Below are 20,906 nucleotides of genomic sequence, written 5' to 3'. Positions count from 1 at the left end.
ATCTGCAATGCACTCAGAATACCAGTGTCATGCTTGTCTGACAAAATGAATTCTTCATAAAAACATGTTATTTGACATTTACTATCCAACTGCCCTCCATTGACTATAGCCTATATTAATGATACCAGTGTCAATCAAGTATTTATGATACTGACATGATAGCCACTTTTGCTTCTGTTCCTCTGGCACTTCTTCAGTATTCCTAAATTTATGAAAAATATACATTAATAGAATTCCTCTTCCCTTTTAGCAAGCAAAACTCTCTGTCCTCTCTAGTGACAAATTAACAGCAAATGATGGTCTTTAAACTTAGCTTTTTGCACCTGCTGGAACCAGAAGTCATTAATTTGTCTGTAGCATGTAATTATTGCTGCCATATCTTTGCTACTTCTTCCTTTTCTGTATACCTGTAGGTAAATAAACACTTTTCCAGCAAAGGAGCCTTAACTTTTTTTTCTTTTCCAGTGTGTTTACAGAAGCAAAATTTTTCTTACTGACTGCTACCCTGCTGACAGTGGAGCTTCATTGATAACCAATAGTTTGCTTTACTGATTGCCAAACAAACTAATTAAATTAGATGAATGGTACTGGTCAGATAAAAATAATAAGGCTCTTACTGATCAAGTACATTTTGGTTGCCATTTTGCTAACCTGCCAGGTGTAAGAGTATACAAACAAGCAGCTACAAAGTAGAGTGAAGTGTAAATGTGCAGCAAATCAGCTACTCTGCAGATAGCGTGCCTGTTCTCAGAATATCTTTATTGGCTTGTGTTTGTTATTGGGTAATAGCATGCACAGGCTCTCTCTGCTGAGCAGCAGAGTAATGTGTTCAGGTACCCATTCCCTCAGGATTTTGGTATTTTTTATTACAGGTACTCCACCATTTTGAGCAGACACCTGAAGTGAAAGACAACACAGATGCAAACCCAACAGTGCTCAGGGTGTGTGGGTGCTTGGATCCATCTCTCCACTTCACCTTCTGCTGGCCGTCCCTGCATCCTAGCACCAAGAAAAAACCAAAGAATTAATTAGAGACATAAAAATCCCCACCACACCACAAAACCACAACTAAAAATAAATAATGTAGGCCTTATGTTTTCCTTCCTTTCCTGCTGTCAGGCAGGTTTTGCACCAGCAGGTGCTACAGGGAGCTGGATACAGCACCAGGGGTCTAGGAGAAGCTCAGCACAGGGAGCTCTTTCTGCAAATTGAAGTATCTTCACCATGTTTCGGATTTTGCCCTCACCTCTAGGTCTTACTTCGGACTGGGGCATTGACCCACCAGCTGCTTGAGGCACTGGGCACCACCAGCCCCCTGACCTGGCAGCTCCCTGGGAAGTGCTTCCTGCATCAACCCCTGAAGGGAGCAGCAGGACGAGTGGGCCAGGAGGGAGCCACCATCTTCCTGCCCAGGCCCAACATCAAAGCTTCTCTCAAACACTTTCCCCACTGTGTTAACACTGGAGTTGAGGGAAGGGCCCAGGAGGCTGGTTCCCCTCAGGCTGCGCTCCCACCCCACTACTGTGGGGCAGAGTTTTCTTCACTTGTGTGGCAAGGCAAAGGGTCCTCCTCCCTGCCCTCCGTCCCCTGGGGACTGTGTCTGCCATGCAGGATATGCACAGCTCAAATTTACTGTGTGGTGGGATGAGGGATGGGGCAGTGATAATGCTGGGGCAGCCTGCAGGTTGAAGAATGTCCTCCCAATGGAGTGGTTGTCTGGTTGGTAATTCCTGCTGTTCTGAAGTCTCCTTCAGGGTTCATTCACAGTTGGTCTCCAGACGGAAGAAGAGCAGGAGCTGTTCATGGCCATTTTCAAGGCAGGGAGGGGATCTCCCCACCAACATCCCCAAAGGCGAGGAATATATCAAAGTGATTCAGTACATTTGTAACATAAAGCCAAGAAAGTCACTTCTCTGTTGAGTTAGCAGGCAAGTCCAGGGTATCATTAGTCATCAGAGATTAAGGATAGGAACAATTCTGAATCCCTGTGTTGCCCTCTGAGTCCAACCTTAAACTCTCCTTTAGTAAAGGCTCACAGTCTTTAAGTCCTTATGTTGCTTTCTTACTGAGCACTCCTGCTGGCTTCATTAAGATAAGGAGGTAAATAATGGGAATGAAGATGAAGGTCCCCTGGCAGACAATCCTGAGAATGTGAAACAATATGAGACGTTGCCAGAGGCATCTGAAGATAATGCTTTCCAGAGATGCAGCAAGGCAGAGGCCTATAAGAACCAGCCCATGCCAGAGATGCACCAGAGAGAGTTCTCTGGGGAGAGACAAGATGATGGCATTCATCTAGAACAGGCTCTTGAGGGCCTCAGTGTCATCCTTCTCCACCCAGAAGATGCTATAGGTGACAATCACTCTGGATACATGAGTCAGACATCAAATCTTCATCAGTGTGAGGTATCCCAGACAGAGAAACCCCACAAATGCCCCAAATGTAACAAGGTTGTCAGGCGGAGCTCTGATTTGATTAAACACCAGAGAACTCACAGAGGTGAGAAGCCCTCCATGTGCAGCGAGTGGTTAGCTCCCACTGGACTCCCACAGAAAAATACACACAGGAGAAAAACCCTACTCTTGTCTTGAATGTGGGAAAAGCTTCAAGTGAAACTCTCACTTGGGGAATCACCAAAAAAACTCACAGTGGTGAGACTTCCTTCAAATACATGCAATGTGGAAAAGGCTTCAGGGATTTCTCAGCACTCACTCAGCATCATGAAACCCACACGGCTGAGAAGCCCTGTGTGTGTTCCCAATGTGGGAAGTGCCTCAAACAAAACGCTTACCCCAACAGACACCAGTGAGTCCACACAGGAGAAAACCTCTTTATGTGTGCTGAGTGTGGGAAGTGTTTCGAAAACAAGACACACCTCAAATAGAACTGTAAATTTCACCTCAAATGGACAGCAGGACAGCATTTCTCATGAGTCTATGAGCATTGGTGCATCATCTTTAAAAAACCCCCTCAATTATAAATTCTATAGTGTGAATAAAAGAAGGAAGAAATCACAAAGGTGAGAAGAAAGTCTCTGTCATAGTATGAATACGTTGCTGATGAGGTGGAAGGGGGTGTTAGAGAAGGAACACAAGTGGGGAATAAGCACCCTGTCAGCAGGAGTGGCTTGTTATCGGATTGAAGGAAGGGATGTGGTATCAAGAAAAGGAAAGAAGCTCAGCAAAGAAAGAATTTAACATTTAGAAATCTGATTGTTGGGCGCAAGGCTCTTGGAGACATTAAAATGTCCCACTGTCTTACTGAGAAGGCAAAAATGGTAAAGTAAACTCTGGCAATGGGAGCTTGCATTTGGGAAAGAAATCACTAAACTGCAGAAGAAAAATTGTCCTTTATTCTCTCTGGTAGCATCTGTGGATATTTTAGGACTTCTGTTAAACCTGGGGAAAGATGTCCCAGTTTTCTAGTATATGTTGTAATATTCCAGCTCTTTGATGTGCTAAGTGCCTTCCCCTATTAAATAGCAACTTTGCTTCTGTTGTTCTCTCCCTTCCTTTCCTGCTCTATTTCTGTGTGCCTGGATTGCCCTTTCTACTCCTACTTCAGTGACAGACACATGGCTGCACCCCTCACTTAGGTCTCACTGAACATTAGGATGAAATATAATTAGCCTAGGAAAATGATGGATGTTACTGTGCTAAACACCTTTTTGCTTTTCTAAGTGGTGTTTGATAACCACCTTCAGCAGTGTTTTGTCTTATAAATCCTGAGAGCCTTATTCAACCCTGGAGACAACTCTGTATATGTAAATACACGGACCTGACCTGTAGCTTTACTAGTGGCACTCAGAGGGCTGTGAATTCTGTGTACTTGGGAGTGTTTTGGAGGCTTGTGGCCAGCTCAGAGCCTTCTTCCCAGAAACAGAGTGAAAGCTGGCAACTGGAAAGGAGCAGGGTATGAGTGGTGGTGACTGGAGGCCCATAGACTTCAAACAGAGAGGCCCAGAGGGGAATGGAAATGGAAATAGAAATGAAGAGTTCTGGAGGGGAGAAGAGTACGTATAGAGGTGAACGGAGAGGAGGCTTTTAGTGAGAAAAGGAGGCAATGAAGTGCCTTGGCAGGATTGCAGATGACACCAAAGTGGGGGAAACAGCCGACAGGCTTGAAGGCAAAGCTACCTTTCAGAGCTACAATGTGGGCTGGAGGAACAGGCCCACAAAAACCTGACAGAATTCACCAGTGACCAATGCAAAGTTGTGTGCTGGAGCTGGGGCGGACTGGCTGGGGGAAGCTCTGCTGAAAAATCTTGGTAGACATCAAGCTGGATGTGAGGGAGTGCTGTGCTTCAGCAGCAAAGGTGGTGGGACAGTATCCTAAGCTATGTCAACGTGAGCATAGCCAGCAAGTAGATGGAGGGCAATGATTATCCCCCTCTACTCAGCAACAGTTTGACATAATACGATGGAGGGAAACAGAGCGGGCTCAACAGAGATTGGAGGGGAAAAAATACATGAGAGGAGTGGAGCGAAACAGGGTGTGCATAGAGGGGTAGTTCTATTTTCCTGAGTGTTTACAAGGCCTTCAATGGAAGACTGGAAAACTTATCTCTGTGTCCTCAGAATATAACTGGAAGTTCTGGTGTCTGGTATTGTACTACTTCAGAACTTACACAGTTAACCAAAGATGTTACTAAAGCAAACAGTAATATTTGCACTGGGACTATCCAATGTCTAGGACACTGAATAATTGAACTCAGCACAGACTAAGCTGTCAGCATCTCTGGAATTGTGATTTATTTACATTAGTACTCAGTCAGGTAAAAAGTTTCTGTTCACACCATCCTGAACAGAACAGAGAAATTCCCATCTCTTAGAGTTGTTTTCAACAAGTGAGACATACGCTGAAGAAACAAACACTGGATGACATCTGCTTGTTCAGACAAGATCTGCATTTTTGGCCTGAAAGTCAAGTTACACATTCTGCAGAAATTCATATGGCCATCAGAGTAGAATGGGAACAGCACATGTGCACCTATCTCCTAAGGTTAGCCTTTGTTCCCAGCTGAAACCTGGTAATTGCATGATTTTTTTCAGCACTGTTTGCTTTTTCTCAGTGTTCACAAATACTTTGACTCTGCAAAGGACCAAGGCTGTCCTGTAGTATTTTTCTCCCTTTCATTCTCTTGAAGCTGTTTGCTGGACACCCGTCAGATTTATTGCAAAATTTGTAACTAGGAAAAAGAGAATTTACAAGGAAGTATTAACCTGACCAAATCTCCCCCTTCTCTCCCTCCACACACTGTCCTTACTGAAACTGTATTGCACTTTTGGCCTCACAATGCATACAGGGCTCAAAGTTTGACTGCCAGGTGAATGGCACAACGCTCTTAAAAATTTGTAACAGATTTTGCAATCAGGTGGCTTCTGCCTGCTGCATGTTTGGTAAGGTTGGTAAGCGACACTGAGTGAATAGGGTGTAGCTGAGTGGCACATATTTGTAAAGAGAAATCATAGTTCTAGGAAAAGTTGTGCTTTGGTGGAAAAGGTGGCTTGGAGTGAAAGAAGGGTTCATGTGTTCATACCGTGGATTTTGTGGAATCTTATCAAAGTAAATCTTTGTGCTGCAAGGATGTAGAAGTGTGTGTGGACTATACAGTAAAGTTACTCTCATCAGCCTGTATTTCATAAGCAAACGAACATTTCACTTTTATTTATTCTGAGGTTGGGGGTGGGGGTAGGGCAGTGGGCTGTTACACAAAGTATTCTTTTAAATGCTTTGTAGTCATCTGCTGCTGCTGCTGCTTCCACAGCTCTCCTCTAGCTCAAGGCCCTACTTGTTTAGCTGGGTTTCAGCTTCTCTTTAGGCTTAGGCAGCATTGCTTTGCAAGTACAGCCTTCGCTGCGGGATCACAGAGGCAATCCACTCACCAGTACACTGCTTGGCTTCTTCCCATGTGTAGCGGGGCACATAGCCAAAATCCTTTTGTGCTTTTCTATAAGAAAAGGTGAATGGAGTATTCAGGAGGGTGACCAGGTGACGGTTGGTGGAGGGGATGTATCTGACAAAGGGCCGGAGCAAGAAGCTCACGATCTCCAGCAGCAGTGAGAAGTAATACAACATTGTCAGAGGCATGGGGAGCTTGGGCTCGATTCCAAACCCCAGGTCCTTGGTCAGCTCGTAATTTAGATCTGCGTAGCTCATGTGAGGAGTGTCATCTGAGATGTAGTAGAACTTCCCCCTGACATGCTTGGCTTTCTGCGGGACTCTCAGGGCTTTGGCCGCCTGCACATGTGCCCAGGCGATATTCCCCACGTACACAGGGTTCACCAAAGCCTCCTTCCTGGAGAAGCGCAGGTAGACATTTTGGTTCAACAGGCACTTGTCCAGATGACCTTGAAGAAACGGACATCCTTCTCCAAAAATGTACATGGATCTCAGGGCACAAGTCATCAGTGTGCCGCCATCCTTTAGCACCTGGCCATCTGCTTTCAGCACAGAATCCTCTGCCAGTCTCTTACTTTGGGCGTAAGGAAATTTCGAGATGCTCTCATAAGCTGTATCTTCGTCACCATTGAAAATTGGGTCACCTCTGCAGTTTGGGCCTGTCACTTCTATGGTACTGGTGTATATGAAGTGCTGGACGTTACAGCGGACACATGCTTCCAGCAGTAGCTGAGTACCTTCAAGTGAAACACACAAGTCAATCTAGAGCTCCCAAAGTAGGAAAAAGAGGGCTTTTTAGATCAGAAACAACATCTCTGGCCTGAGCTTGGTCAGATCTCCTCTCTCTGCAGCTTGAAGAATCCTGTCCTGAACTGAGAAGTAGGTTAAATGAAACCAAACCTGTTTAGATTATATTTCATTAGTTTCTTTATTCCCTTCCTTTTAAAAATTTGCTTCCCTACCTTCCTAAAAAGATATTTTTGCACTGAGGCAAAAATATTGTGTGGCATGTGACACAGATGAAAGCCCTGCATCAGGCTGAGTTTAACTTGTTTTCTTCTGTTCTGCTTTGTGAACATCCACGTCCGATTTCTTGAAACATTTGTATTATAAAATCTCTATTTTCTAGGACAAACAAAACTTTCATCTTGCAAGCCTATGAAGTACATAGCAGTTTTGGCTGGTCAGAAAGCCAGAAGAGCATCAGAGCGAAAGTGGAGGGAAACAGGGAAAAGAGGACAGCAGTATTTACTGACTGAGCTCAGGGTCAGTTTGCTCTGGGAGCAGGACTGGTGTGTGCTTTCATTCTAGCAGATGTTATCAGTAACCCTCACTGAACCAGTGGGCTTTTTTCACTCATGGGCAGACACTGTTAGTGTCGGGGTAGGGAAGGGAGGGTCAGAGCTTACAAAGCTTTCTGGTTTGGGGACATTTTAATGTTTGTTTGATTTTTTTTTTGTTGGGGTTTTTTATTATTATTTTTCCCCAGGGATTTAGACAACACATTCTGCTGTGAAAAAAGTGATTGCAGCAGCAGTAGAGTCATAAAGACAGAGCTTTACAAATCCTCTTTCTGAACTACCAACCCTGTATATTTTCAAACTACCCAATGCACAGGTTTCCAGGAACTTGGCTCTCTGCTCTTCCTCCTGGCAGGGACCTAAGAGGCTGCCCACTGGTCTCTAATTTGTGGTCACTGACAATTTGTGGCTTTGACTGAGCAGAAATGAAAGGTTCTGGAAGCAGAAGATACTGGCAGTAAGTCAGGCTAAAACAAGTAAAATGCCATCTCACTCTTTTTAAGGTGCATGTAAAAGACAACTTAACTACAAAGAATTCTCTCTTGCTCTGAACACTGGCGAGTAGCCAATATTTGTGAAGTGGTGCCTGTAGAGGTATGTTCCTTATTTTTCTGTGAAGGAGTCCTGTATCTGTGGGAGAGAGGATCAAAGAACTGGGAAAACTATCCATATAAACAAGAATATCTTCCCCAAATCTTGCCCAAGTTGCTGAAGCAACACAGCCGGGGAGGTTTAGCATGCATACAGGTTGGGGCAGTACCAGTTCTCTGAAAAGCATAGAGAATTTTGGGATCACAGAGAGGGGGGTGAAGTTGTTCTTTTAGGAAATACATTTAAATTTCCTGGCAACTGATGCTACACAGGCCATTCCTAGGCCAAAACCTTCCCCTTCATCTGATCTTTTCAGGAAGAACAGGGGTTCCTCAGTAGAAGGGGAGACCCCATCAGTGAGTCACTGAAACCCCTCCCTCCCATAGCTTTGAGTTTGTTGGGGAATTTTTAATTATAAACTCGAGGTGGGAGAGCCCTTGTTCCTCTCAACTGCCTTCTTGCACACCCAGACCTTATGGCAAATGGAAGGAAAAGAAGAAAAGGAAGAAGAAAAAGAATAGGAAGCAAAGAGCCACAGACTCTGGGATGTTATCGATGCAACCTTGCTGTAATGGCAGTGTTTGTAAAAACTGAAAAACATACACAGGCAGGGATGCTACGTGGAGAGGGAGAATAAGAACTGATTTCTGAGGTGGGCATTGGGATTTTAGAGGTGAATTGATTTCAGAAGGTTCCACTTTACATGGGTTTGTGACTGTAGCCACTGAAGGCAGAGCCTGTGCAGATCTCAGGATGGGCATACATTAAGTGTTGCCAAGAGTGAACGATCCAGCAGTGACCTGCAGTGGGAGAGTGGGTGTGGAGAGGCCCAGAACTGCATAGGGCTGCATGTATGCACGCTTTGCACTCTTAGGTATGCCTGTGCAAGATGCAGAACAACACAGTTAGCTTGGCTCAAGGTAAACACACGTCAGGTGCTCCCTTTCCTGAGCAGATGGTGATCAGGACATAGTAGGCATGGGTTTGAGAAAGTTGCTTCACCTGCTCACCTGTTACATTGACTTCCCAGAGCAACTTCTTCTCTATGAGGCCCAGGGTGTCAATGAGGGAAGCTGTGTGGATGACAAGGGAGACCCCCTGACAGGCACGGTGCAGGAATGTCACATCTCGGATGTCCCCTTCCAGGATTTTCACCTCAGTCTTACCCTTGAACTCTGCAAGAGCAGCAGAAAATGAAGCAAAAGAGTTTACAGGCATCCTAAAAAGAGCACTGAAAGGAGTGGTGAAGCACTGACCCTGGCTGGCAGGTGCTGACAGTCCCAGCACAGGAATGATATTTTAAGGCTGGTGGAACAGGAGGCATTTTCCAATGGCTGTATTTTCAAGTGCTAATGGCAGTGCTATAAGGGTCTATGCTGCATTACCTACCACATAGTTGGAGCCAATATTCAATACATTTCTTTCTTTTTTATTTTTAAAGAGAAATATTTTCCACTGATAGCAAGCTTCCTTCAGGTGCGACTATTTTAAAGTTCACAGGGGAGTAGCTTTGGTTACCCATGTCCTGAAAACTGTGTGGCTATAGATGTGTTAACCCAAGCCAGGCACTGCATGCTCCTGTCTTCAAGGTGATGAATGATCTCTCTCCACTCACAGCATGTGAGCATAGAAATGTGTTCACACCTACTTTCTTCCCCTTGACCTTACCCATATTGCAGCTCTTCTAGTACATCACATACAGTTCTGACACATCTTTTTCTTGTACATTCACCAGGACTTATTGTGCTTTTTCTAGCTCTAGCTCTGACTCCATTTCAGCATCTGTGCTGTGGGGTCATTTTTAGCACGCACATCTTATCTGAACTCTCAAGACTGTTCTCCTGAGCTACCTCAGCCCTGGCTTGCTTTAACTCCTAATTTTTAAGCCCTCTCCCTTCACAGCAGCTAATGTGTATGACCCTGGTCAGCTCTAGGTCTCAGAGCCATCCTTGCCCTACATTGTGCTGGACAGAAGCATTTTTTCTACAGCCCAGAACTACACCAACAAATGAGCCAGCGCAAGATGATCACTTGGAGACATTTACAGTCTGAGCCAATGCTGCTCTCCTGGGAATTCAACTCGCCTGGCTGCAGCAATGCCATGGGAGAGGAGAGGACTTTCTCAGTATGACCCACAACTTTTAAGGAGGTGGTGTTATTACAGTGGGTCTTCTCGGAGACTCTGCTGTGGCTGCACTAGATGGCTCCCCAGGCACAGCTGCTGGGGAAGGACTCTGCAGCACAGGCAGATCCTCTGTCTTACTCCATAATCAAATGCCCCTTTTAGATAAGAGAAGAACCTGATCAATTTGTACAGCTTTTAGCCTCAGCCACATCTGAAATCTTGTGCATCACCAGCTCCAAAGCAAGCAGTATTTCATCCCATGTCTTTATTATAAAACATTGAGAGAGGTAGCTGTTGGGATCTGGAACTGAGGGGGAATATCTTTTAAAATGGTTTTACCTCATTATATAGCATGCTGAAATGTAATCCTGCATTGATTTAACAATTATTCTGATGCAACAGGCTTGAGGAGCTTTTTTTCATCACAGAGAGTTTTTCTGATATGTAAGACTCGTGAAACATTTGCAGAACTGTTACTAAATCTAGTTACTGCCCTCTCAGCACATCATTGTCACATTCTCTCTTCTGCTCCTTTATTTTACAGAGTGCATTCATTTTCTAGCACTCCATTTCCAGAAGGTTTATACTGAAATCTACTCATATGGATGCAAAAGTGTCAGATAAGGACTAGGGTTTTGTTATGCACCTGGTAGTTAGATTTGCTCTAATAAATATTTGCCTTTGTACAGCTTTTATGCTGATGTTCTCCATGAGAAAGGTTTCGTGGGGTTGCAATAATTTCAAAAATAGACATAAATAGTTTTCACAACATAAATTCTGACATGTCACCTCTTCAAAGTCATCAAAGTGCCCAGGTAGGAGTTAGGAAAATAGAAGTTTTTACACATGCAAATCAAAGCTTTCAGGAAAAGTACAGAGGAAGCCTGTCCCTTTTAAAGCTGGTGGCAGGGATTCTTGGTACCAGTCACTAGAAATCTGCTGTCTAGCTGCTTTGTGCCTTGCTTGGGCTTGCAGTTTGTGTGTGTGATGTGAATCAGGAAGTCTGCTTCTCTGATTTTAGCCAGCAGAAATTGCCACAGTAAGTGGGCCTTGTTCGTTTTAGCAGCATCAGCTACATGTCAGGGATCAGCAGATTGATCTTGTTTTGCTCTGGGTGAAGAGAAAACTACAGGTGAACTTGGAAGCAGAGAGAGGAATCAAAAAATGACTGACAGACAAGGATTTTGGTCTGAGGTGGATAGCAGAGAGAAACTTGATTTCCATCTGCACAAACCATTGCCCAGGCATCAAAAAAGCATGTGTGTGTCCTGTGAGTTGTAAGCAAACTCTCTGCTTGCTATGGGGTATTTTTTGCTTGAAAGTGTAATGATTTCTCAATAAAATTCAGTGTCCTGTTGTGAGCAGTGTTTGACTCAGCGATCCAGTCAGACTATTTGCCCTAAACTCTCTTTCTTTTTTCTATTGTTAGTTAAAGTTTAGGCAAACAGCAGTGTCTGTGGCACTTCTTAGCTTGAATTTCTTAGTGTTCTTTTAGATAGGACCTAGCATCTGTGAGGTGAAGCATGGGGGAAGGCATTCCTCATGAGAGCTCTCCATTTTCTTGATTAACTGGATGGTTCATTAAAATGGTCTACTTTGTGTATTCATGGGAGAAAATTTAAAATTGCATCTTATTTTAGTTTGTAAAGAGTAAAGCAATTTATTTGCTTCTTTAGCCCAGAGATGCTGAAATGTTTATTCTGTCCCCCTTTCAGCTACTTGGATGTTCAGCTACTTGTTTCCACACTGCCTTTCTGTTTTGAATGCCCCGATAAAGGCAAATTAATGTCTGCAAGGTTGAGCAAAAAGATAACAATTTTTCCTCAGAAAGAGTTCTGGGAAAAAATCCATCACATTCCTTCTCCCTTTACTTTCCTTCTATTTTGGATCAGTATTGGGTTAGCAGTGCAAAACCATTCAATGCTCAAGGATCACACAACCCATAAATGTGTCTCTGAAAAATGACATGAAAAGAGGGTTCAGGGAAGGAGGGAAGAGATGTGCAGAGGGGTGAGATAAGGACAAGTGAGAAATCCTCTTTAGAACAATACTGGAGTTTTAGCTTCGCCAGAAGTGCCAATGCAGTAGTGAACAAAAAAAGAATTGTGTTAAGTGGAAGACCAGAAAAGGCAGAAAGATAAATCTAAAGTGGGGATGGGATGTAGGAAACCCAAGGCACCAAACTACTGTGTTCAACCTGACGTTCATTCTCAGCCACACAATGTCACTGGGTAGACTCCAGCTCACAGCACTTGACATTAATTGGATCATCCTGAACTCCTCAGGGCTGTGGAAGAATGCTAATGCTACTGTTCTACACAGATTGAATGCAGTGGTCAAGGTCTCAGCAGGAATGTTATTTGGTCGAAAGGGGTGTCCCTGAGTGTCTCCTGGCACAAGGAGCTGTAACTTGCACATACTCTTCTGTCTCTGCCCTGGCTCTGCAAAGAGATTGCAAGTTCAAGCTGCTCAAGAGATTAGTGAGAAAAAAACCCACTCGGCTTTGCTCCTGGCTATTCAAGAAATCCAGATAACACCTGGTAGCAAGTAAAAGCCTCCACAGTAAAAATAATGCAGGTCAGAAGCCTCCAGCCCTACAGGTTTTGTAGCAGCCCTGTACTTGGAATAGGAGTCACTGTGATAGAGAAGAGCTTGAAAGGGAATGGCAGGGCAATATTTCAAGTAGTCCCAAGCACAGGCTCTGGTAGGACACTTGAGGAGATGTAGCCACAAGGGCTGATCCAGACAAAGGAACTGCCAGTCAAAGTGCAGCAGTTCAGGTCTGTTTAAGCACATCTGGAATGCCAGCCTATGGTTCCTACTGCAAGTTTATGGGGGAAAAAATGCTTTGATAATTGATTTTTCTCTACCTCCTGTGCTGGTCAGATAAGCAGCAGGAATGTCAAAAGAATAGGAGAGAGGGTATGTGGGCAGTGCTCAGTGGAGGAAGAAGGGAGGATAAGAAAAGAGGGCAGAAAGCTTGCCTATTAACTAAAAAAAGAAAAAAAAAACACAGGGAAACCTTTGCTGCAGCTCAGCCAAGATTGTGCCCACACAAACAATTGTTTTCACTCCCTAGGATTGTCCTCACAAAGCTCTTATGGCCCAAAGCAATGCAGATGCCTCTATTGCTGTCCTGCTGCATCAGTGCTAAACCACACACACTCTGGCTTCCTCAGCATCTACTACAGCTGCAGGTTTTGTCTCTGTGGAAATGCTCTGAAAAATCAGAGTAGGAAGGGCTGCTGCAAGGCTCAGAGCCATCTAGCAAATCCTCAGTGAAATGCTGAATCAGATTTCATGAGGAAGAAGTCTCAGTTCTATAAAATGATCATAAAGGCTTGTGCAATTTATACCAGGTTTATGGTGCACTGTTACTATTCTTTGATGACGTTTAAATGACTTATAGAAAGATTGAAGCTCTTAAGCAAATCATATGGAGATATTCCAAAATTGTTCACATATAGCTGCCTGTATAGAAAAAGAAGAGTCCTGAGGTGAAGATGTGATGGAGGAAAGCATTAATAAGTAAATGTAATGTAAGGACTTAAGACCTTGATTGAATTTTGGTCCCTCTGTGCCTTTTTATAGATGTACTCAGTATCTCAGGAAATGGGACATTTAAAACAATACTCTGAGCTGCTTTCCCTGCCACAGACTGTTTCTAATACTGGATATATCACTCATTTGTGCTGTTTCCAATCCATTCAAGAAGTCAGAGTCTTGCCTTGCACTTTGCAAAGGGGTCCTATCTCTTCTGCACTTAGCACAAATGTTCTGCTCCCCAGAAAACCATGGTAATGTTAATAACAACAATTTTTAAAATACTTCCTCACAGCTCTCAGTCAGAAGATCACTATAAACCAAACTAACCAAAGGTTGAAGAAAACCGTTAGAATTTGCACCCACAACTTTGTCACTGCATTCTAGTCTGGCATATCAGAGCCCAGCACAGCATGCTCTGGATAACACTGCCCTCCTGCCCAGTACAGCAAAGCTTGTGTTTTCCTTTCCCCTGAGCCAAAGAGTGAGATTTTTACATTAATTTTGCTCTGTGAGTTTTGTTGTAATAGAGGCCAGGTTGAAGACAGCCTATTTACTGAATGAACAGTCTCTCTCTCCCAATCTAGAGAAGCCTCAGGGCCTGACAAGGAAAACTCTTGTTTTCATTTTACATCTGATTTCTGAACCAGAGGGAGAGGGAGGGATAAAGGAAGACTTCCTTGAAATAAAATCTCTGTCTGCAAAGCTGGTTTGAAGGAGAGGATAAGACTTCCAAGCTATCCACGTGAGACAGCAACACATATACCTGCAACACACAGTCCTCATGAAATGATACTTACTTTCAAATCTGCCGAGTGCTTCCTCACTGAAGGCTTTGTCCAGCAGTCTGATCTCAGCCAGAGCCTCCTCTTCTTCCAAAAGCAAGCGGACAATCCTCTGGCCAAGAAATCCTCCTGCTCCTGTCACCAGACAGCTTACCCCAGCCAGGGACATTGCTCTGGGTTGCTCCTCGGTGTCAAACTGGCTGTCTCTTGAGCTTAGGCAGGCTGGTTCACCTCCTGCCTGAGGGAATGAACATATGACATCAACCTCTGGAGTCTTTACAAATCAAAGGATGTTACCAGAAGGAGAAACTAATGAAAGACAAACTCTAATCTCTACAATAAGCAACAATATTTTAAGCATGTCTCACTTTTGCTAGCTATTGCTATTCAGAAGTAGCTTACAGATTTTTTCATGCAAAGGAAAAATACTTTAAAACTACTGTAAGTGAATTAAATTAACAAATCATAAAATGCTCAAAATCAAGTTCAATGCCAAACAAACTCCACAAAAATCTGCCTCAGTCCTTGGTTCCACCTCTCTAACACGCAGAAGACTGTGGTGGAGATTTGCCTGTATTTATACAGTGCAGAGCACTACCTCAGTCATTTTGCTCCCCCTCCCTCTTGAGTGCCTCCTTTGCTGCAAAAGAATGTGATCCTTCCATACCACCACCACCACCCTTCACAAAGAGGAGAGCTCTGGATGCAGTGAGGTCTAAGCCTAGATGTGATCCCACAGCCCTAAATTCTAGGAGAGTAAACCCTCATGCTGATAATTCTCTCTAGCTTCACTTTCTTGTGTAATACAGTGTCAACATGGAGGTAGGGAGCATTAGAATTAAATGTAAATAGCAGGACTAGCTATTTAGAGTGGTTTGAGGAGCAGACTCTATTTTTTGGGTAGTGTGCTTCCCTGTTATAGCATGGGTTCCTCACTCTGTGCAAAATCAAAAACTAACCTCTGGGATTTTGTGTTTGTATATACATTTTGTATACTACAGGCATTCAAGGTGATGAAATGGTTTAATGTACCATCAAAGACAAACTAAAGCTGCAGGAGATAAAGATTCACCTCTGAAAATGTCTAGTGTGAGTGTACCTAATTAAAACAAGGCTGCTTGTTCCTCTGCAGTGAGCTGTGTTGTTTACATGTTCAAAACACAGGGAAAAGGCCCAGGTATTTTCTGCTTCTCCAGTTCTAGCAAAACTCTTTTCTAGTGTGAGACCAGAGTAGGGCTTAGGCATTAGCCTGAAGCTCCTAATACCTGCACTACCTTCCTGGGTCTGTCAAGACATGCTGGCTGCAGCTGTATTTTCTCTCTCTCACACACAGGGATAGACAGACATCCCTGTTGAAGCAAGATGATAAATAGGTAGCTACCTTAAGAGATAAGGAAGCTATGAAGAAGCCTGGCAACACAATTAATTAGGCTGAAATCACTGGAAAATGGATCACTGATTTTGGGCACAGCTGGAATGGATATCTAAAAATGTTTTGCTTCCATTCACATGACTAACTGCTAAGCTCCCTTTTTTATTCTATCATAGATTTTGTTCACTCATTAAAGAGAACCCTGGAGAAAAACTATAGAAGAAGCATCCCCACACTGTTATTTTTTTAGAGCAAAACTGGGCCCGCAAGGGACAGGAGGAGAGCAAAACCATTTCTGTTGGAGGAGAAAGGTTTCTAGCTGGCACAGATGACAAAGTTTTGGCAACTGTTTCAATCCTAGCATCCTTGAAAATCCTTTTCTTACACTAACAAATCTTTAAAAAAATTGTTATCAGTGCTTCTTTCCTTGGCTTTTCATGGGCAGGACCTTGACATTGTATGTTCTTATCAGAAGCTGCTGCAAATTAATTTTGTGCACTTTGCAAGGCAAAATAACTGGTCAAAGCCTGCTGCTGCAAGCGATGTTCTCTGTAACAGGGCTTTCATTTTACTTTTAGGAAAGAAAAAAAAATGCCTTAAAGAGGCATTATAAAACCAGACAACACAGCATAGCCTCTTAAGATAGAAAACACTCTCCCGCACCAAGCTTGCCTATTAGAATGACCAAGTTCAGCAGGGGTAGTGCTTATATGAGAATGAGTACTGCATAGGGGACTGCAGGGAGATTTCATCCTCTTAGGTACTACTCAGCCAAATGCTTGGCTTAGTTTGAGGTAATTTTATGCAACACTGCATAGCAGCCTTCATCTGAAATGCCGTTTGTGAACGTCAGTGGTCAGACAGCAGTAGTTTGCTCAGTTCACACTCAGACCTGCTGGTGCTTCCTGCAGTCTCACCTAAAGCCAATATTTTCACATTTGGTTCTTGTTGACGTTGCTGTGTGGGGTTGCTGGGTGGCATGACAGCTCCTCTGTGCTGCAGACAAGGCTGGTTTTGGTGTTCCCAAAGGGGCACAAAGGCAGATGCTGGAATGGGCTGTACACCCCAGAACAGTGTCAATGAGCAACAAGGCCAGAGTCCACCAGACCTCTGAGCACCAGGAAACAGCTTGATGAAATTCTGAGTTATTGCACAGGTATGGGATTTGCAGACTAAAACATGATTCAGCAGCATCTAAAAGTTTAGCAATGCTATATTCTGTGTCAAGGTATAGTCATTTTTTAACTATGTTGATGTCTTCTCTTTGACTTCATTGTAAAACAAAGCCACCAAAATCTGATATTTTGCTGTAGAATTGACTTTTAAAATGGATTTTTAGAAAATCAGAGCCTGTAAATTTTGCGTGTGTTGGAGAATTGCTATACATGGATATCTTAGTATATGTGCAATCCACCATGTCCCATCACAGCTGTGTCCCTAACCTCTGGTCCAGGAACGCTGTTGATCCTCTGACTTTGTTGGTGCTTAGTGTGGCAGACACTTTGGAGCAGTGGCTGTCAGGTGTTAGAGAATGCATTTTCTTAGCCTTGTCAAAAGGAGAAAAAGCTATTGGGAGAGAGCATAGAGGAGAGGAGAAGACAGAACGAGAAATAGTGAAGGGAAAATTCCCAGCAGCATTGAGAACAAACTGTATGATGGTACTGGAATGATTAAATGCAATAACATTGCATCACAGAAGTTTTAGATAGGATAAAATGTACTTTTATAGAAGGCAATGGTGTTTAATTGTGCTATCAGGAAAAAGAAGCTATCCACGATCAAGAAGAGAAGAACAGATCTTTTCTAATTTAGGAGAGGGTTTTCTGAAGTCTACCCTGTTGCCTGGACTGATGAGAATTGAAGCAGGGAAAAGCAAAGGCATTGTTTAAATGGACCTTTTACTGTCTAATCAGAACAAACTCCCCCCCCTGCCCCCCAAATCCACAGTATTTTTCATGTGAAAAATTAATGTGTTTCTTAAAACCATATGCCTGTAAGCTCAAAATGCCTAGATGTGGCAGCTCTGGGAAAGAGACTGTACTTTGAGGTGTAGATTTAGTCAAGGAAAGCCTCTGGTCTTCAGAGTGAGAGACACTGTTCCCTCTTGGAAACATTTTCCTCTCTCTTCTGGTTATACATTGACAAGAGGGAATAAGACTTAAATAATTAACTTTTGGGCATCTGTTCTGAATCACAGTCTGAATAAATACAACTTTTCATAGTGGGGAACAGTTATAAGACACTTTAATCAAGGTATGAAGATAACCACCTTAAGAGGCCTTAATGTTTCTGTGTGTTCAAATCTGAAAAAAAAATATCTCCTATTTCAGTAGTACCAAAATTCTTCCAGTAGAAGGGAGAAAGTGATTGTAAATGTTTCTTACATGATCTCCAAAATCAAAGAGACTTACTTGTTGTAGTCTTTGCTATATTAGACAGCACATGAGTTGGACAATTAACTAGAAACAAACATTTAGTCTCCTTTTCCCTTTTGTTTTAGGAAGAACTGTTTCCTCAGATGAAATTAAGAATTCAATTATATATTTAAAGGCTGGAGAAAATTGCACCATATGCCAAAGGAAAATGTTTATATTTGGATCCATTTTGAAGATAAACTACCCTTGTAAATACACTGATTCCCTGTCCCTGCTACATCCTCCAGGGATGCTGTGAAACAGCAGGGTTTGATTAGTCCTTAACCCACAAGTTTACAATATTTGGACACAGGTTTTTTTGAAAGATTTAACCTTGCTTGAATTTGTATCAGAGCTACTCACAACAATCAAATAAAGAAAGCAGAACAGAGTGCAGACAAGAGGGCATGAGACTTTGGTACACATTGGCATGGATCATAGAAGATTTCCGAAATCTTGGAATAGCTGTAGGATGGACTTGTTAAATAGTCTCTCAGCCTAGTCAAACCCTGTGAGCTCTTATTTTTAAGCTCACCCACCAAACACCTTTCTTTTTCTCTCAGAAAATGATTTCTGCAGCCTCTTTCACAGAGATACATGGCTGCATCTGCAGCTGCATGGTAGTTGATCATGGCAGCACAGTGGTACAACACAGTACAGATCTCATGTGTGGTTCTCATTTTATGATTCTGTGATGTCCCCTGACAATTTAGATTGACAGGAGCCTCTGGAGGTCTCTGTCCCAACCTCTTCTTAAAGCAGCATCAGATCAGAAAAGGTTGCTCTGGACCTTGCCCAGTCAATCTCTAAATATGTCTAAGGATGGAGGTTTCACAAACCCTCTGTCGCAGGATTTGACCCCCCCTCATGGTGAATTTTTTTCCCACTGATTTCTACCTGGAATTTTCCTCATTGCCTTTCACCCTTTTACTGTTCACATCCCAGAAGTTGGGCTGGATTTTCTCCAAATGAGTAGTAGAAGACAGCGATGTGATCCCCCATCCGCCTTTAGCCTTCTCAGGACTGAGTACTCCCAGTTGTCTCATTCTCTTGTTGTACATCCTTGAAGTCCATCAACATGTGCAATGTGCTGTAATTCCTGAGTCTTATCTGGCAGGCTGTCAGTCTGCTGACAAGGTTTATTGTTACTGGAACAGAGAGGAAGGCCTCCATGTGAAGGCCTCTGGAAGATCAGTGCAGACACTGTTATCTCTGAGAGAAATTAAAGTCTAAACAGAGTGAGCTAACAGGGCTAGCTTCTTTCTTCTGCCTCCTTAGGGACAATTTAAAGTAGGGTTTATGTAGAAGGTCGCTTTTTGATAGCATGGTTCCCCCTGGCCATGCCAGTGAAGTGGGCACCGAGGTATTTGCCCAGCTGCAAAGCAGTTTGTGGCAGGGTGCCTGAACCACTGAGAGCTGGCCTTTTGTCCCAGAAGCGGTACTCTGCTGCAGGCTCACCCTCAAAACCTCAGGTGAAGAGCAGATTTACCATTTGCTCACAAGATGCACATGCCCAATTCTATAGGAATTCCCCTTTGTTATTGATTCCTGAGGCATGATACTTACACAAACCTGACCAGCAAAATCTTCCCTTACCCTTGCTCTATGGCAGGGCATGCAGAACTATTCAAGCGTACAGGCATTGCCTCGGTTTTGGAATACATGCTGATCTGAAAGGGGAAAACAGGCTAGGAGGACATTCTATATAATTACATAGTTTGAAAAATCAGATAGAAAATTTGTATGGCTTTAAAGGCCAATAGCAAGAGGCAGGATTAGAGAAGAAGATATTTCAGCTCTGTGAATGCTGCAATCCTGGACCCTTGCTAATCTTTCACTTCCAAGTGCTCCATGCCTGTTCAAATATGGCTCCAAAGGTACTCCACTAGACGTCCAGATCACAGGATTTGCAAATTAGTGGCCTCAGCAAACATTTCTGACAGTATTATGTAAAGACTAAAAAAACCAATTGTTTTTAAACTCCTCCTAGGGACAACAGTTCAGGATAAATACTCATGCTGCAGCCTATTGACACAGACAAACCCCAAGGGACATCAGCTCCATACAACATCAACAGATTTCTGCCCTGGCTGTAAAACCATATGTGCCCCCACACTCCCTCATTTCCATTCCCCAGTAGCTCCCTCAGCTATGGGCAGTAGCAGGCTTCCTTGTCTACTCTGGGCAGCCAGATAGCAGCTCTGATACAGCCAAGGGCCATTGGCTTCCTCATGGGGAGGCAACGCTCATATCTCAGGAAGAAACTTGGACAGGGAAGGGATGAGAACATATTTCTGCTACCTCGGAGAGCAAGTGTTTATGCTGGCAGTGGGTGTGACACTGCCTCTCAGCTATCCTTAGAGAGCAAAGGTCACATGCTGCTGGGGTGGTGCCAGCAACTCCTGCCCACTCCATTAGCCTATGCTGGCTGCCCTTATCCATGGGCAGAGACCAGGGCACCAGGTGAGTGATGTACCCACTGCCACAAACTTGTGGTTTCCTCTGAAAATGAACAGGTCCTGACTGCTACTCGGAAGAGTTTGCCTTACAAATTAACTATGTAGTGAAAGAAGAGGCTCTCTCAGCAGGGAGCACAGGGTGCTGATTTGGTTACGGGTCATTTCATTGCTCTGCATTTAGAAGCAGTGGGCAAGAACTGCCCCTACCATCAAAGGGTAATTGTGTGCCTGTTAACTGATGCATCTTGTTTCTGTATCTGTTATGAATACATCTGGGAAAAGCCCAAGCTATGGAAGATATTGGCCACAACAACTACTATGCCAGAGTAGGAAAGTGTGACTGAGTTGCAGTCAGACTTGGTAGGACAATCAAGTGGAAAAAGCAAGGCACATAGTTTTCCATGTCTGGATGTC

At 43.5% G+C, this 20,906-nt stretch overlaps 1 protein-coding gene across 7 annotated transcripts; it reads right to left on the bottom strand.

Annotated features, from left to right (window-relative positions):
- Positions 1 to 740: 740 nt before the first annotated feature.
- LOC113951988 (3 beta-hydroxysteroid dehydrogenase/Delta 5-->4-isomerase-like) lies at positions 741 to 19,959 on the bottom strand. Of its 7 annotated transcripts, XR_003529344.1 has the most exons (6): positions 14,750 to 15,457; positions 14,263 to 14,485; positions 8,805 to 8,969; positions 5,887 to 6,639; positions 2,793 to 2,900; positions 2,037 to 2,143 (listed from the first exon to the last, which is right to left on the bottom strand). XR_003529344.1 is itself a non-coding variant. In XM_027653619.1 (5 exons), exons 2-5 carry the CDS (start codon positions 14,414 to 14,416, stop codon positions 830 to 832), a joined length of 1,242 nt encoding a protein of 413 aa, XP_027509420.1. In that variant the 5' UTR covers positions 14,417 to 14,485; positions 18,950 to 19,959; the 3' UTR covers positions 741 to 829. The 7 variants fall into 7 exon arrangements, 6 of the variants coding, with proteins under 6 accessions (XP_027509420.1, XP_027509421.1, XP_027509418.1 ...); XM_027653619.1 differs by lacking the exons at positions 2,037 to 2,143; positions 2,793 to 2,900; positions 14,750 to 15,457 and adding exons at positions 741 to 999; positions 18,950 to 19,959; XM_027653620.1 differs by lacking the exons at positions 2,037 to 2,143; positions 2,793 to 2,900 and adding an exon at positions 741 to 999 and having other exon boundaries at positions 14,263 to 14,481; positions 14,750 to 15,460.
- Positions 19,960 to 20,906: the final 947 nt, after the last annotated feature.

This window comes from Corapipo altera, unplaced genomic scaffold, assembly GCF_003945725.1.
Source record: "Corapipo altera isolate COAL_440 unplaced genomic scaffold, ASM394572v1 61, whole genome shotgun sequence".
NCBI classification, from domain to species: Eukaryota; Metazoa; Chordata; class Aves; order Passeriformes; family Pipridae; genus Corapipo; species Corapipo altera.
The sequence above is the reverse complement of the archived record's forward strand: the minus strand, read 5'-3'. Positions and strand labels throughout refer to the sequence as shown.

Excerpts from the sequence above, each read along its gene's own strand:
- LOC113951988 (XM_027653619.1), bottom strand. The coding sequence starts at position 14,416 with ATGTCCCTGGCTGGGGTAAGCTGTCTGGTGACAGGAGCAGGAGGATTT. Across the intron at positions 8,970-14,262 it reads AGCACTCGGCAGATTTGAAA|AGTTCAAGGGTAAGACTGAG; the intron begins GTAAGTATCATT and ends CTGCTCTTGCAG. Across the intron at positions 6,640-8,804 it reads CTGGGAAGTCAATGTAACAG|GTACTCAGCTACTGCTGGAA; the intron begins GTGAGCAGGTGA and ends TTTCACTTGAAG.